Source organism: Sciurus vulgaris, assembly GCF_902686455.1.
Source record: "Sciurus vulgaris genome assembly, chromosome: 9".
Taxonomy (NCBI): Eukaryota; Metazoa; Chordata; class Mammalia; order Rodentia; family Sciuridae; genus Sciurus; species Sciurus vulgaris.
In genome coordinates, this window is record NC_136469.1 from 73,963,355 (window position 1) to 73,977,893 (window position 14,539).

The 14,539-nt window shown below is 32.9% G+C and overlaps 1 protein-coding gene across 12 annotated transcripts in view; it reads right to left on the reverse strand.

Moving 5' to 3' along the window:
- The window catches only part of PTPN13 (protein tyrosine phosphatase non-receptor type 13), a 190,800-nt gene that overhangs the window by 101,937 nt on the left and 74,324 nt on the right, over nt 1–14,539 (reverse strand). For all 12 annotated transcript variants that reach the window (XM_079153164.1, XM_079153153.1, XM_079153162.1 and 9 more), the window contains 3 exons: nt 14,465–14,530; nt 11,588–11,773; nt 8,092–8,179 (listed from right to left, as the gene is read on the reverse strand). In XM_079153164.1, coding sequence (XP_079009290.1) covers nt 8,092–8,179; nt 11,588–11,773; nt 14,465–14,509 — 319 coding nt within the window. In that variant the 5' untranslated portion in view covers nt 14,510–14,530. The remainder of the gene's footprint in view (nt 1–8,091; nt 8,180–11,587; nt 11,774–14,464; nt 14,531–14,539) is intronic.

Sequence of the window (14,539 nt, forward strand, 5' to 3'; positions counted from 1 at the left end):
GTCTATCCCCTGACAGCTCCCCAATTTGTATTCTTAGTATCAACTCTTCTGGGAGCTCCAGTCTTTATAATCAGTACTTCTGCTAGGGTATTTCAGAAGTACCTCAAATGAAACATACTTAAAATTCATCTTTTGCTTCCCACATCCAGAGCTACCCATTCTTCTTCAGTCTTTACTATTATAATAGCACTATCACTCAACTGTTTGCTCAAAACAGAAATATGGGTACCATACTGAACAGGATTCATTGTTTCATCTCCCTTTGTCCCCATATCAAATCCATCAGTAAATGTTGGTACTTTATGGGATTATCTTCCATTGCCATCAACTTATTCCCAATTAAGGTTATTGCTTGGCGAGATTACTGCAGTGACCTCCAAATAGGCCTCCTGCTGTTTCTACTTTCCTTGCCCAGCAATCTTCCATGTAGCAGACAGATCTATCTTTTTAAAATGCAAATTCCATGATGATACTACCCTGTTTAATGAGGCAAATTAAAGTGTTTTAAATAAAGTCTAACCTCCTTTCAGGTCTGCCACTTGAATCTTCTTTAGTTGCATGTCTTTTTCCCTTATTCTACCCAGGCCAAAGGTTTTTCTCTATTAAGCTCTCCTATACATAAGTGCCTTTGCACAGACAGACCTTCCCTTTGCTTTCCACACTGCTCCAAACTTTTCTCAAGATTAGTTGCTTCTCATCCTATAGTTTTTATTTTAAATATGACTTCCTCAAAGAAGTCTACCCTAACTTCATTGTAATATGAACAGATCACCTTAAATGTATTCCTCTTGTATTAGGTAAAGGTGTGATGCTCTTTATGTCATTGGTATTTATTGACAGTACATTAATGGGCCATAGTGTCTTTAAAAAATTTTTTTTGTAGTTGTAGATAAACAGCATGCCTTTATTTTACCTATTTATTTATTTTACTGTGGTGCTAAGGATTGAACCCAGTGCCTCATGTATGCTAGGCAATCCCTCTTCCACTGGGCTACAGCCCTGGGGCCGTAGTTTCTTCCGAGAGCTGTGTCTTCTCACCAGCTGTGTAAGGCCTAAAACTAAATGCTATTTAGATGGTTCTTGGATAACTATTGTTTTGTAGATGCTAGGATTTTATTGTCTTAATGCAAATTAATTTGCTATGAAAATATTTCAGTACATGCTTATTGAAAGTTCAAGAGGTCATCATTTTAAATTCTATAAAGCAGTACAAATGAAAATGGGAATAATTCATTTAAAAGTTTGCAATACCTTTCTGCTGTTTCTACAAACTGTCAAACTTAACTATGGTTCAATTTGCTTTCTAAGTTTGAAAATCATATTACAGTAGCTAACTTAAAATCTCAAGACTATTCTTCACAAAAGATGATTCTGAGTCATAATTAAGTTCTTTTCTGGTGGTCAACAGATCCAAGAGAAAGACTGGTGAAATGTGAAGAGAAACTAAAGAAAAGAAACAGGTGGAAAGTATGACAATCCTGAGAAAACCAGGCAAAAATTTGAGGAAGTATGAAATAAGATTCAAAGTGATGTCTATCAAAGATGGTCTAAACAAAATTTTAAGAGCTACCAGATAGGAAAGCATTAAAGGAAGAAACTGAATAGATGCAAGAAGAAAAAGGAAGTAGTAGGAAAGAGATGGTTTCAGAGTAGTTTCTCTACTAGATCTATTAGCCTACGACTGCTTTTCCTTGCTTTGTGGAGGAAAAGAAGACACCTCTTTAGGTAAACACATAGGGGCACATTAGAGAGGTAGATTTCAGCTGTTACAAACATACCATTCTTAAATCAAATATTCCTTTCTGGCAAAATTAGCACTGCCTTTTTGTCATGTTGATGATATGTATTACTAATAATAATTTAGTGCTAACAATTACAAATCTTATTAAATAAAGTGATTGTATTATATAGTACCATAGTTGCTTTATGTTGCTAAAGCATTAGGGAAAAAATTTCCACTAACCTAGGAATTTAAATACAGAACCTGGACATACATAAGGGAGGAGAAACATGGGATCTCTAAGTTTATGTTAGATGTTTAAGTCTGCTGCACCAGAGAGAATCATGTATTGTTGTTAACACTACTGCCACTTAATTTATATTGAGACTTCATATAACTTACTCAACTGCTTTCCAAATCTTTCTGAGTATTTGTCCAGGTTATTAAAAATATTTTACCTAAATAAACAGTTATGCTCATTATATATATTTGAGCACAAGAAATTATGCTAATGTTTTTGCTGACAGCAATGCCACTGGAGCTATTCTTGAATTATTTCATGTAGAAGGAACATTCCTTGATGTTTACCCATCCTGACATAGGTGCTTCTTCCTATACACACAGAGTGTGTTGGACCTATGTTAAACCCTTGCTTCACTATATAAAAATTATTCATTATACTATGTGTCTGCCATCATTCTCTCTAGCTTTCCCCACTCTACTATGAAGTAGAAAAATCACATAGACTGTGTTGTACTTGTTCTGTATTTCCAGTTCCTAATAAAAATGATTCTAAAAGAATACAGTAGAATGGATTGATTGTGCAACTTTTAAAAACCCTTATAATCCAATTTAGGTAGCCTTATCAATCAGAAAGATTACTATCAAAGGCATGATGGCCAATGCCTGTAATCCCAATTGTGTGGGAGGCTGAGGCAGAAGGATCACAAGTTCAAGGTCAGCCTCAGCAATTTAGTAAGTCCCTAAACAACTCAGTGAGACCCTGTCTCAAAATAAGAAATAAAAAGGGCCGGGGGTATAGCTCAGTGGTAAATTGACTCTGGGTTAAATCCCCAGTTAAAAAAAAAAAAAAAAGATTACTATCAACAGATCCGGGTTTTAAATCTAGCTTTCCATTCACTCCATGAGTTTGGGCAAGCCATTCAATTTCCATGTTTCTCATTTCCTTTATCTATATAATATGTATTTAATTTATCATACCTTCTATGTAGAGATGACAGGATAGATTGAACTAATCCATATGAACTATTTTGAGCTCTTCTAAACAAGAATAACATAAAATTCTAAATATTGCCTCCCTTTTCTATTTCTGTTTTATTTTCCTAAGCATATAATTATCTACTGAGAGGGGATTTCAAAATTCTTTTGAGAGAAAATAATGAATCCAAAGATCAGGATATTTCTCATAAAAACTGCAGAATTTTTTACTTTATAAAAAGTCTCACATTGTTTAAAATAGGATAAATGATGACTACAACTCTATTTTTCATCTTCTGGGGGAGGCTCTGAGTTCAGAAAGAGTTTACAACCAACATTAGACTATACAAAATTATCAGCATCCAAATTTAAACTTAAACCATAAATACTTTCCTTTTGGAGAAGGCACAGCTTGCTAAAATCAAAACAGGGAACAATAAACGTATATTGAAGAACTATAAGAACTAAAAACAGAAGATTTTAAGAACAAAAAAGTCTTCATGATAGAACACATTCCATTTATTTTAAATTGGAAAAAATCTTCTTTATAAGATACACTGTGTTTTAACTATTTTTGTTATATGTGATTAACATTATCCCTAATTGGATATCATTATTCACCTTTTTCCTCACAGATTCAAAGATTCATAGCATCTTTTAGAAATGAACATTGAAATTACATTTAAATATTAAAAGAGGCTCCTCATTCCCCATTTCCTCACAACTGTGTTCAAGTACATAAAAAAAGAAACATGATATTATCAATATACCCAAGTCTGAAGCACTACCATGCTGATATGATCATGGTGTAGGTTTCTACCTTAAGCTTGGCAGGAAACATTTGATTTCTTTCTGCTTAGTGGGGCCATTTCATCAGCACTAGCACTATTAAGTAACAGAGTAGGGGCAGACAGCCCACTGGTGTAGGCCCTAGCTTTTGTGATGGATTTCTGAGGTAAGGCAGAAGGAGACACCTCTGAAGGTCATTTTTCATAAGTGAAAATTTTTATTTAAATATTAGATGAACAATTAGGTCACTAGGTATAAGGCACTATTCCTAGATTTGCTTACTACTTTTACTCTAATCTATATCTCACTGCCCATCTTGACATTTTCTTTATTGAATATAAGGTTAGAAGCCTAAAACACAAAGAATATCCCTATATAAACATTTCAGATTGGTACACATTGAAGAAAATGCTTTACTACCAAACTGGGATGACAAGGTTGTTTTGGTGCAAGTGATCACTGAGAGTTAACTAGCAGTGCCCAACAGTAATGTCAATGTCCTAGAAGAATATTTCTTCTTCAAAAGGTAATTCTTTTTTCAATTTTAAACTTTAAAAATTAGTATATACCATTGACTATTATCCACTAATTGCTTCTATGTAGTAATAGCTATAATTAGTATATTTATGTTGACTTTGTACTTGAAATAGGTTTTTATAACTTTGTAAAAAGTAAATTAAAAGATCTTCTGTTTAACACTATTATGGAAAGCAATGGCTAAGATGGTCTGAGAATCCTCTTCTGTTACACTTGATCTAAACAAGGCTATTTATTATTTAGGGTTAAGGACCTTTAATTCTACCCAAAAATATGAACTTAAACAAAATTTGGTTTATCCTGAGTGTCTAATTGTAATTCCTTAGACATTCTTTTGAGTTGTGATATAGGGGAGATTCTATTCTCCAATAAAGATTTTATTCTCTGATATGATTATTAGAGAATAAAATCAATGGATAGCCTGTTAAGCAGCCTTCTACATGGTTATAAATTTGTTATAGCTATCCCTTCATCCCCTGCATTTGCATAGTCTGCTGATCATAAGAATTCCAAAGAGATTTAAGACAACAACAGTAAATCTTTCTTAGTATATAAACAAAGCTGCAAATAAAAGGCATTAAAAATTGGTTTAATATAGTTAACAGTTCTGGGTTGCACACATAAAATTGAGTTAAGAGGGTAGATCTCGGGTTAAGTGTTTTTACTGCAATAAAACCAATTAAATATCTGATTGGAATTTTAATTAAAAATTTAGTTTAAAACTTCTGATGTTTTTATTGTTATAATAAGAAAATGGTCTAATAATATGAACCAAGACACTGAACTAGTTAATTTTTCTTTTTACTTGCATATAACCTAACGTTTAAAATTGGTTAAATCAATCCATCATAGTCTCACATATTTCTTTATGAAACTATTAAATAATTATATTACAAATGTAATTATGTGTAATGTTTTTTATAAAATCTCATTTCCATTTAATGAATAAATATTCACTGAACACGTATAAAAATTAATGTATTTAATACACCAGGCTTTTCATATTCCTAGCATCTGCATGTCCAGAAAGCTTAACTTCTAATAAATATCTTTTATTAAAAAATATATGTGTAGGGCTGGGGAGATAGCTCAGTGGGTAGAGTGCTTGCCTTGCAAGCACAAGGCCCTGGGTTCGATTCCCAGCACCAAAAAAAAAAAAAAAAAGTGTATATATATATATATATATATATATATATATATATATATATAAAACCTGCTATTAAAGGTATATGATGGAGTAAGTATAGATCTCTAATTATTAACTCTAAAATACTAAATAACAATTAATGTCTATAAAATTAAGATTCTGAATCACAGCTGGGCACAGTATTATCCACCAGTAACCCCAGCTACTTGGGAAGCTGCAGCAGGAGAATCACAAGTCTGAGGGCAGCGTGGGCAATTTAGCAAGACCTGATCTCAAAATAAAAAAAAATTTTTAAAGGGCTAACCATGTAGTTTAGTGGCAAAACAGTTGCCAAGCATTTACGAGGCCCTAGGTTTAATGCTCAGTAATGCAAAAAAGAGAAGAAAAAAAAAAGATTCTGAATCACCAAAAGCAACATAATCTAAACTACATTAACATATGATAATATTTAAAGTTTGGTTAACTAAATATGGCAGAAGTGATTTTTTTTTTCTATAGACCTATGATGGATGGGGAATAGGAGATAAACACAAACACATACATACAATTATATAGGTGTATGTATGTATATATGAACAGTTTTTATTCTTAGCAAAAATGTATAAACTACCTATAAAATTAATCATTCATAATATAAAATTATATTTGCTAAATCAACAAATAACAAACAAACTTCAATTCTATAACATGGTCACTTAAGTGGCAGTAGCAGATGATGGTATAGAACTCCAGAAAGAGATTAGAGAAAGAACAGGAAAGGGAAATAATGACGTAGGGAGGATAGGCAGGAGTGAGGGCAAGGGGTGGGAGGTGTCATGAGGGGGAGAAAGGGAGAAAGAGAGAAAGGATAAAAAAGAGAAACAATCTATGTTTCATTTATTTAAGTGTTCATTATGCCTCCTTGAAAAAAGGTTCTTCTACCTTGCTCTTGCCATTTGTCTATAATTTTCTATTGTTAGTTCTAAAACAGGAGAGTGACTGAAAATTTGGTGGATTATCCAATTGGTGTTATTCTTGGCACTGAGGTTCATATTATATCCTATTTTGAATCCTATTATAGCATAAAGGGAAATAGATTCTTACCTATAAGAAAATTTGTCCATATATACAGAGACTATAGTAAACACTTGTAAGAAGTGATTAAAATGATTAAATGATTAAAAATGTTTGACTTGCTATTAAAACATTGTAAAGCAAAGTGCGCCCTGTATTTTTACCCACATGTAAACTAATAGTACATGAATCAGAAAAGAAGCTTGACCTAACCAGAAATAAATTATCTTGATGTGAAAATTATAATACATTTTCAGAAAAATAATCCTTATTCACAATAAGTAAATGAAGTATGAAAACAGACAATTAGCTGCACCAGTACAGAATCTCTCCACTAGAAACAATTTTACTTCTTTTCTTTGGCTTCTCAAGATAAGCAATACCCTTGCTCAGGACACACTCTTTTCTCTCAGAGATGAGTGTGCTGAATGAACTCTGCAAAACATTTGGTCCAGATTATCTATCTAATTTTCATGTGGAGTGCTTCTCACAGTTTGTAAGATAGGTATGTGCTGATAACCTGATTAAATTAAAAAACAGATATGCTAATTTTAAAATATTTTATTAGCAAATATTTAAGCTGTCTTTACTTGTCTCTTGCGCCAAGATCTAAGAAAAAAAATTTCACCCCAAAAATATTTTTCTAACGATTAGAAATCATAGATTACTATAATTTCCAGTATTGCTTGATGAGAAGAAAAAAAGGCAAAGACAATCAGCAAAATCAAAAGTTTGTTTCACAAATAAGCCAAGTCTGAGATTTAACACTGAAAAATAAATTATCATAAAAAAATTTATTTCTTCCAGTTTTATTTCAGGTGTTTAGAATTTCTATGCATTTCTTTTAAAAAAATCTACATACTAATTATTATAGGACCCATAATTATATAATGCTATTAGCAAATAACAAAACCACTATTCATCGTTTGTTTTTATTTACTATGCATACAACCTATTGCAGTATTGATAACTACAAGTCACGAAATTAGACATGAAATCAATTTAAGGGACTGTGACTAGCATTAAAAAAAGGAAAATAGAGTTGGGCACAGTGGCATACCTGTAATCCCAGTTACTGGTGAGGCTGAGGCATGAGGATTGCAAGTTCAAGGCAATATGGTAAGACCCTATCTGGAAATTTAAAAAATAAAAAAATTCTTGGGGATGAACCTTACTGGCAGAGGTGCTCCTGGGCTCAATCTCCAGTACAAGAGGCAAAAATAGAACACAAAATATCAGAGTGTAGTAAGAATGATGCTGCTTTCTGAAATTTTTGCTTCAGTAATGTTTATAGTCATAAATATGTATTCATTTGGTCATGCTTTATATTTTTAACATAAAATGCTATGATAAACAAATGATAATATTATCAATAACACAATATTGGAAAGGTAAATAATTTGTTGTAGGAGTCCTGACTGTATTAATGTTTTCTGCATAATTTTAGTGGATTTATGTATCAATAAAGCTAGTGTTTCTGTCTGCTTTCTGCCTCCACTTTGCATTCTGATAGTCCAACCAATCGTAACCACAATTATTAAATTTCCAAGTCAGATAAGAATAATTTCATAAAAGAAACAGTAGACTAAAGCTAAAGTCTAGAAATTTCCTATTAATATACTCTTACCTGTTGGTAATCCTTTTCCTCTCAATCGGTCTCGAATAGCCTGGCTCCGATCAGGCTTTTGTTCACTGTTACAGGAAAGCTGATCCGTCTGTATATAGGTAATCAAAAATCAAGTTTGACAAAAGAATCTCCCTTTTATTTTTGTGGTAATTGTCTACAGAATAACACTAGTTAAGACAATCTGAGAAATTCTAGGTCTTTAAATTAAATGGACATATTGGCAGATGACAGATTTTAATCAGTGCTCCTTTGGATCTCCTGTATAACAAAATGTTTTAGTAGTCTCAAACATCAGTAATTTTAACCAAAGATATTTGTTTAAAATAAAGCATGTCAAATCAGGTCAAACTCCGCATTATGAGGAATGAAAAGCTAGAAAGTCAGTTTACTCAGATGACCAAATAGAAGAGAAACATGGAGATACAAAATGGAAGGAAAGAAAATGGTGAAGAGAAGTTAAAGTTAGCACTGAACATAGTGCTCACACACACACACACATACATACCATATGAATTTTAATATTCCTCCATTACTGAAATTTGTTTGATTATGAATTAAAAACCTGTCTACGGTACTATTTTCAGGGATCTATTATGTTTGCTAACTAAAAGAAGAATTACATGCAAATGTTTCTGAAATAATATTATCCTTTAAATTACATAAATCATGTTAATGCAGAGTACATTGTGCTGTGGGTGACAGAAAAGACAGTGAATATTCTACATACGTGGAAATTCCTACATTGAGGCAACCATTAGTAACAGCTGTTGTTAACTGAACAGTTACTATATGCAACCATTAATAACACCTGTTGTTAATTGAACAGCTGTTGTATGTAGCACCAGGCATAATTCATCTTAAACGAATGCTATGCTATATTAATCTGATTTAAGATTATTAAATCAGAATTTTGATCACTTCAAATGAATTTCACAGTAGTGAACGCCTAACTCATTCTATGAGTTACTAGAGGCAGTAACAGTTTCAGAGGAAGATAATAGCTAAAAGCATTGGCTTAGGGGTCAGAGACCCAGGTTCCAACTGTTTCTCTGTAATTTATCATATATGTGACCATGGGCAAATTACATAATCCTTCTGAGTCTTAGTTTCATTATCACTAAAATAAGGATAAAGGTATCTCTTTTACGGTGGGTATGTTATGAAAAAAAAATGTGATAATGCTGGTAAAACGCGTAGCACACTTGTGTGACACAAAGTAAACACAATTATTGCAGTTATTCTGTGCAGGAGACTAAGAACAATGGAAAGGTGGGGTACATTAGAATACTTCGCAGCAATCTGCCTTCATGTAAAGGCAGGTTCTCTCCATGCTGATTCCAAATGACTCTTTTGTTCTTTTCTTCCACTAAAATACTCCCCAGCATACCTCATGCCAGACTTATTACTATTCCCCAAATATACTCTTTCCCATTTCACATCATTTATCTAGGTTTATTCCTCTGCTGAGATTACTCTTTCTATGGAGCCTATAGAATCTATTTCAAAATGCTACTTTTTCTAAGTGCTATTTTTATTACAGTTATGACTTGTATCTTTTCCCCTCAGATCTCATAGTTTTAACATTTTTGCTGTTGCTTTTCATAGTCTTATTTGTATTTTATAATCAAGCACATAATTATAGGACTTAAGAGTTCTTAAATCAACCACTTTGTTTAAAACATATCTCTTACAAGTCTCTAGCACAGGTTTCATAATTAGATATTAGAAGAAACTGAATTAAATGCTAAACCTTCAAGGAATAGAAAGCTTTTCTGTAACACAGGCAAAGATAATAGAATATTGGATAAGGTTTTAGAATTTCTATGGGGGAATACTTCTTCATGGAAAGACATTTCAGCCATTTTACTATACAAGTAAAATCAGCAAAGGGCACAAATGTGTCATAGAAGATGTGGTATAATAAAAGACTCCTGGACTGACTACTGGGAAACTTAAACACTAAAACTGTTCAGGTTTCAATTTCCTCATCTATAAAGGGAAGAAGTTTTATAGAATATTAGTGTTATCAAAGGATTTATGGTTAATTAACAAAATTATAAAATTTATTTTAAAATAAATAAATAAATAAACAACTCCACCCCCACCCCCAAAATCTATGATAAAAAGAACCACAGGAATAAAATAAGTTTGGGAAATATTTCATCTATATGCTTATTCTTAAAGGTATATTCTAACAGTATAGTATATTAAAGTCTAAGAAGTTCTGCAATGGAAATACCTTTAATTTACTTTAAGCAGTTTTTTCTCAAGCTTATCAGATCACAGAATTTTTTAAACAAAAATATATTTGCAACAATGTGGGAAACTTTGGTCTGGATAGAGGATTTTCATATATTTTTTGTAGCTTCACTTTTGTTCAAAAGCAAAACAATAAAAGAAAAGGAACATGCAGAAATAAAACAGATTAAATAAAACAGGAGCTGACCTAGTTAAAGAGGGGAAAAGGGCAGCCAAGAATGCCTTTACTATCTATCTACATTTCCCTCCACCACAGAAACACAAAAGTTTAATGGGAAATAGTTTATGAACTGCTTGTCTAGAAGCTCTGTTTCTCATCAGTAGGCAGAATATATGGAATTTGGATATATCCTGTCAGCCATACAATATCCTAGGTAAGATGAGAAAAATAAACCTCTAGAGATGAAGAATTAAGAGAAGCCAGGGAGAACACCATGTGACAGCAACAAATTTGTAGCCCAAGTGAAAAAAAGACCACCACCAAGGGACCATAACACTAAAGGAGATGAGCTGACAGAGCTTAGATACAAATCAGATGTCAGAGACCAAGGAGTATCTAAACTAGGACTAACAGGATAGAAGAGTTTAAGAGATGCCGATCAGAGGTAGTATGATTAAATAAAGAGTCTGTTATTCTTGGGATTCCTCTATTCAAGACAAGAGAAAATGGAAAAGCCCAAGTCTTAGGGCAGTAAGACAGTGATACAAGCATGGATCCTTCCTACACTCCCTATGCCAGTGTCCAAAGAGGATTGGAAAGGTTGGGGAATACACAAGTGATCCAGACAAATGAGCGGACAAAAAAGAAGTATTAAGAAATAGCAAGTGCATTTAAATATTTCTGAAACCCATTTTGCATGTTAATGTCCTTTTCTATAGGTATTCACAATGGTAGAATCACTTCATGGGCTCGAAAAGGAAAATATATAAGAAAGGAGGCAAGAGCAGACATTTCCAGTTTGAATATGTTATGATTCTATGATATTTTCTAGAATAAAGTACTAAAAAAACAAAACATCAGTTCTCACAAAATGCCAGAGACTAAGTACCTGCAAAGAGCTTCTAAATGTTAAGTATTATTTCAAGAAAGCAATTAATATTAGAACAAGAAATTCAACTTCCTATTCCTAATCTTCACTGAGAAAATGCTACCTACATCATAACTTCAAAGAAAATTCTGTGATATGCTATTAATTTTAAAATATGACTATATTGGTCAGTTGGAACTGTAGCTTACCCCAGGAAGATTCCCCAGAACGAGTTTTACCAACTGTTTCACATAGGAAAATGAAGGTGCACAGTTGCTATTCCTAATGTGGGCGCTGCAAGCATCCAGGACGGTCCGAACAGAAACTCGAGCATAAATAACATCCTCACACATTCCAAGGAGTATGCTATTGAGATGATCTCCAAGCTTGATAGGCTAAAAATGAAGAAAGAAAAACATTTTAATTAATATGTGTAAATCCTCTAATATAAGAAAAGCCATTCTAACAATCTCAGGAATCACAGCAAATGCACTTCACATACTTGGAGGAATGAATTTTTCTCCATTTGTAAATATCTTGCTTATTCTACCTTTTTCTATTATAAAACAATTTATTAACAGAATATGGTTAATATACATCTTCCCAAATAGGAAGTATTACAGAAAACACTTTTTTTTTATTTGATAAACAAGTGGAATTCTTCAGTTATTCAAATATTTTGAAAACAGCTGTTACATATACACCATTTGGGTAGAACAAACTATTTTCTAATATTCATAATAATGTAATACATTCTTTTTATGAATATAATTTGACATTTACACAATAAGGTAGAATATTTCAGATGCTACAATTACTGAAGGTCCTTTAAATATAAGTTCTCATTACCTGATGAAACAAAGAACCCATAATGTGTGATTATTTTTACTTGTTAACATAATGTGTGAAATATTATATCCAAATGATCAATAAGCATATGAAAGGGTGGTCTACATCATTATTCACTAAGAAGTGTAAATAAAACCATAGCAAAAGTCACCACAGGCTGGAGCTGCAGCTCAGTGGCACTCACTGTGTGTGCTTGGCATGTGGGAGACCCTGGGTTCAATCTGCAATGCCATCAAAAGAAGAGAGAGAGAGAAAGAGAGAGAGAGAGAGAGAGAGAGAGAGAGAGAGAGAGAGAGAGAGAGAGAGAGAGAGAGAGAGAGAGAGAGAGAGAGAAGAAAGAAAAAAAGAAAAAAAATCTACTCACAAACAAATAAATAAAAAGACTCATAATAAAAAGCACTGGTAAGGAGTAGAGCAACTGGAGTGCTCATCCATTGCTGACAGGAGTTGAAATTTTTACATCCCCTTTGGTTTAAACAAACATTTTCCCTGTGACCATTTCACTTCTCAACTACTTAGGCATTATTTCCTGTAGGTCCCAGCTTAGATGCATTTTTCTTTAAGAAACTTGCCCTAACCCTTCAAGTCTAATCAGAAGTCCCAACTCTATTTTCCACAGCACCCTCCACTTCCCCTAACACAGCATTCATTATGTCATGTTGTAGTTAGCCATCTAACTGTACCTTCTAATAGATTCCTCAGGCCTGAGTATCCACAGTACTAATGTCTAGCACTGTGTCTGATACAACTTACACACTTAGTAAGTACTTTTAAATTAATATTTCCCAAATGATCAAGATTTCTGATTATAAAGTATACATTTATCTTTCTCCTCTAATGTATGCATTGTTGATATTTATTTTAGTTATCAGAAAAGAGTATAATGGTACAACCACTTCAAGGACTATGATCATATTTTACATATAAGTTCTAGGGATCTTGATAAACAACATTAACATTTCCAGTAATAATTTAGCTTCTCATTTTTATTTACAGAATTGAAGTTGAGGAGGGAAAGAAAGTATACAGTATTTTTCCTGCTATAAAATTAAATCAAACCAAGTTGAAGAACATCATTTATCTTTCAAGAATTTTAAGATGTTAAAATTTTAGGATAAAAGTCAAACATTGTTATTGCTAATATTTAATAATAAAAACGTATCTAGTTATTTTGGTTTTGATGTCAAAATACCTAAAATAAAACCTAATTCTAAATATTATATCTTAGCTTTATTGAAATAAGGGTATTTCTAAATTTTTAATTACTACTTACTACTATGTTTATGTTCAATCTTCAGGAATCAGAAGCATTTTATTTTATTTTATTTTTTTGAGTACTGGGGATTGAACCCAGGGCCTTGTGCTTGCAAAGCAACTGAGCTATCTCTCTAGCCCCAGAAGTATTTTAGAAAATAAAGACTAGAGGTAGCCCAATAGTTATCAAAGCCCAAGACCTGGGAAAGTGTTAATATCTGTGCCTGCTATTGCAGAGGTAGCCAAGTATGATTCTGCAGTGAGAAGAGAAAAAGTAATGAAGCTCCACTGAGACAGAGAGCTACTATTCTACTTTTTGTTTTTTCTGTGGTAACAGGCTAAGCTATATGCCCAACCTTTTTTTTTTTTAATGATTCTTTAAGACAGTCTTGCTAAATTGCCCAGGCTGATTCTAAACTTCTGATACTCCTGCTCTAGAATCCCAAGTACTCCAGATTAGAGGCTCCAATTTTTTCATCTAAAGGATACTACTAGACAGTCTCTGTGGTGCTCACCTGTAATCCCAGCAACTTGGAAGCCTGAGGCAGAATGATCACAAGTTTGAGGACAGCCTTGGCAACTTAGTGAGGCCCTAAGCAAATTAAAAGTAGTAAAAGGGCTGGGGAATGTGTCTCAGTGGTTAAATCTGATTCAGTCCCTGGTTACCTGCCCTCATCAAAAAAAGGGTATGACTTTCAGTGCAAGAATGAATCATCAGAGATATTTACAATCTCTCTTATCAGTCATTAAATTAGAAGAAATAAAATATACTCCCACTTTATCTTGCTATGATTTTGAAGAGGCTAACTCCATATGATGGACTAAATTATTGAAACCTAGGTGGTAATTATTAAGATTCTAAGAATATTTGAAAATAATTTCATTTGTACTTATATTGTTAGTTCATTCTGAAAGTACAACCAACATTTTCAACATGAACAAACAGTACAGAAAAGCTGTACAAATGTAAAAACTTGACTTACTTGGCTCTGAGGTACTTCATGATCAGCCCCCCAATACAATGTCATTCCAAGAGAATAAATATGGATCTAGAAATA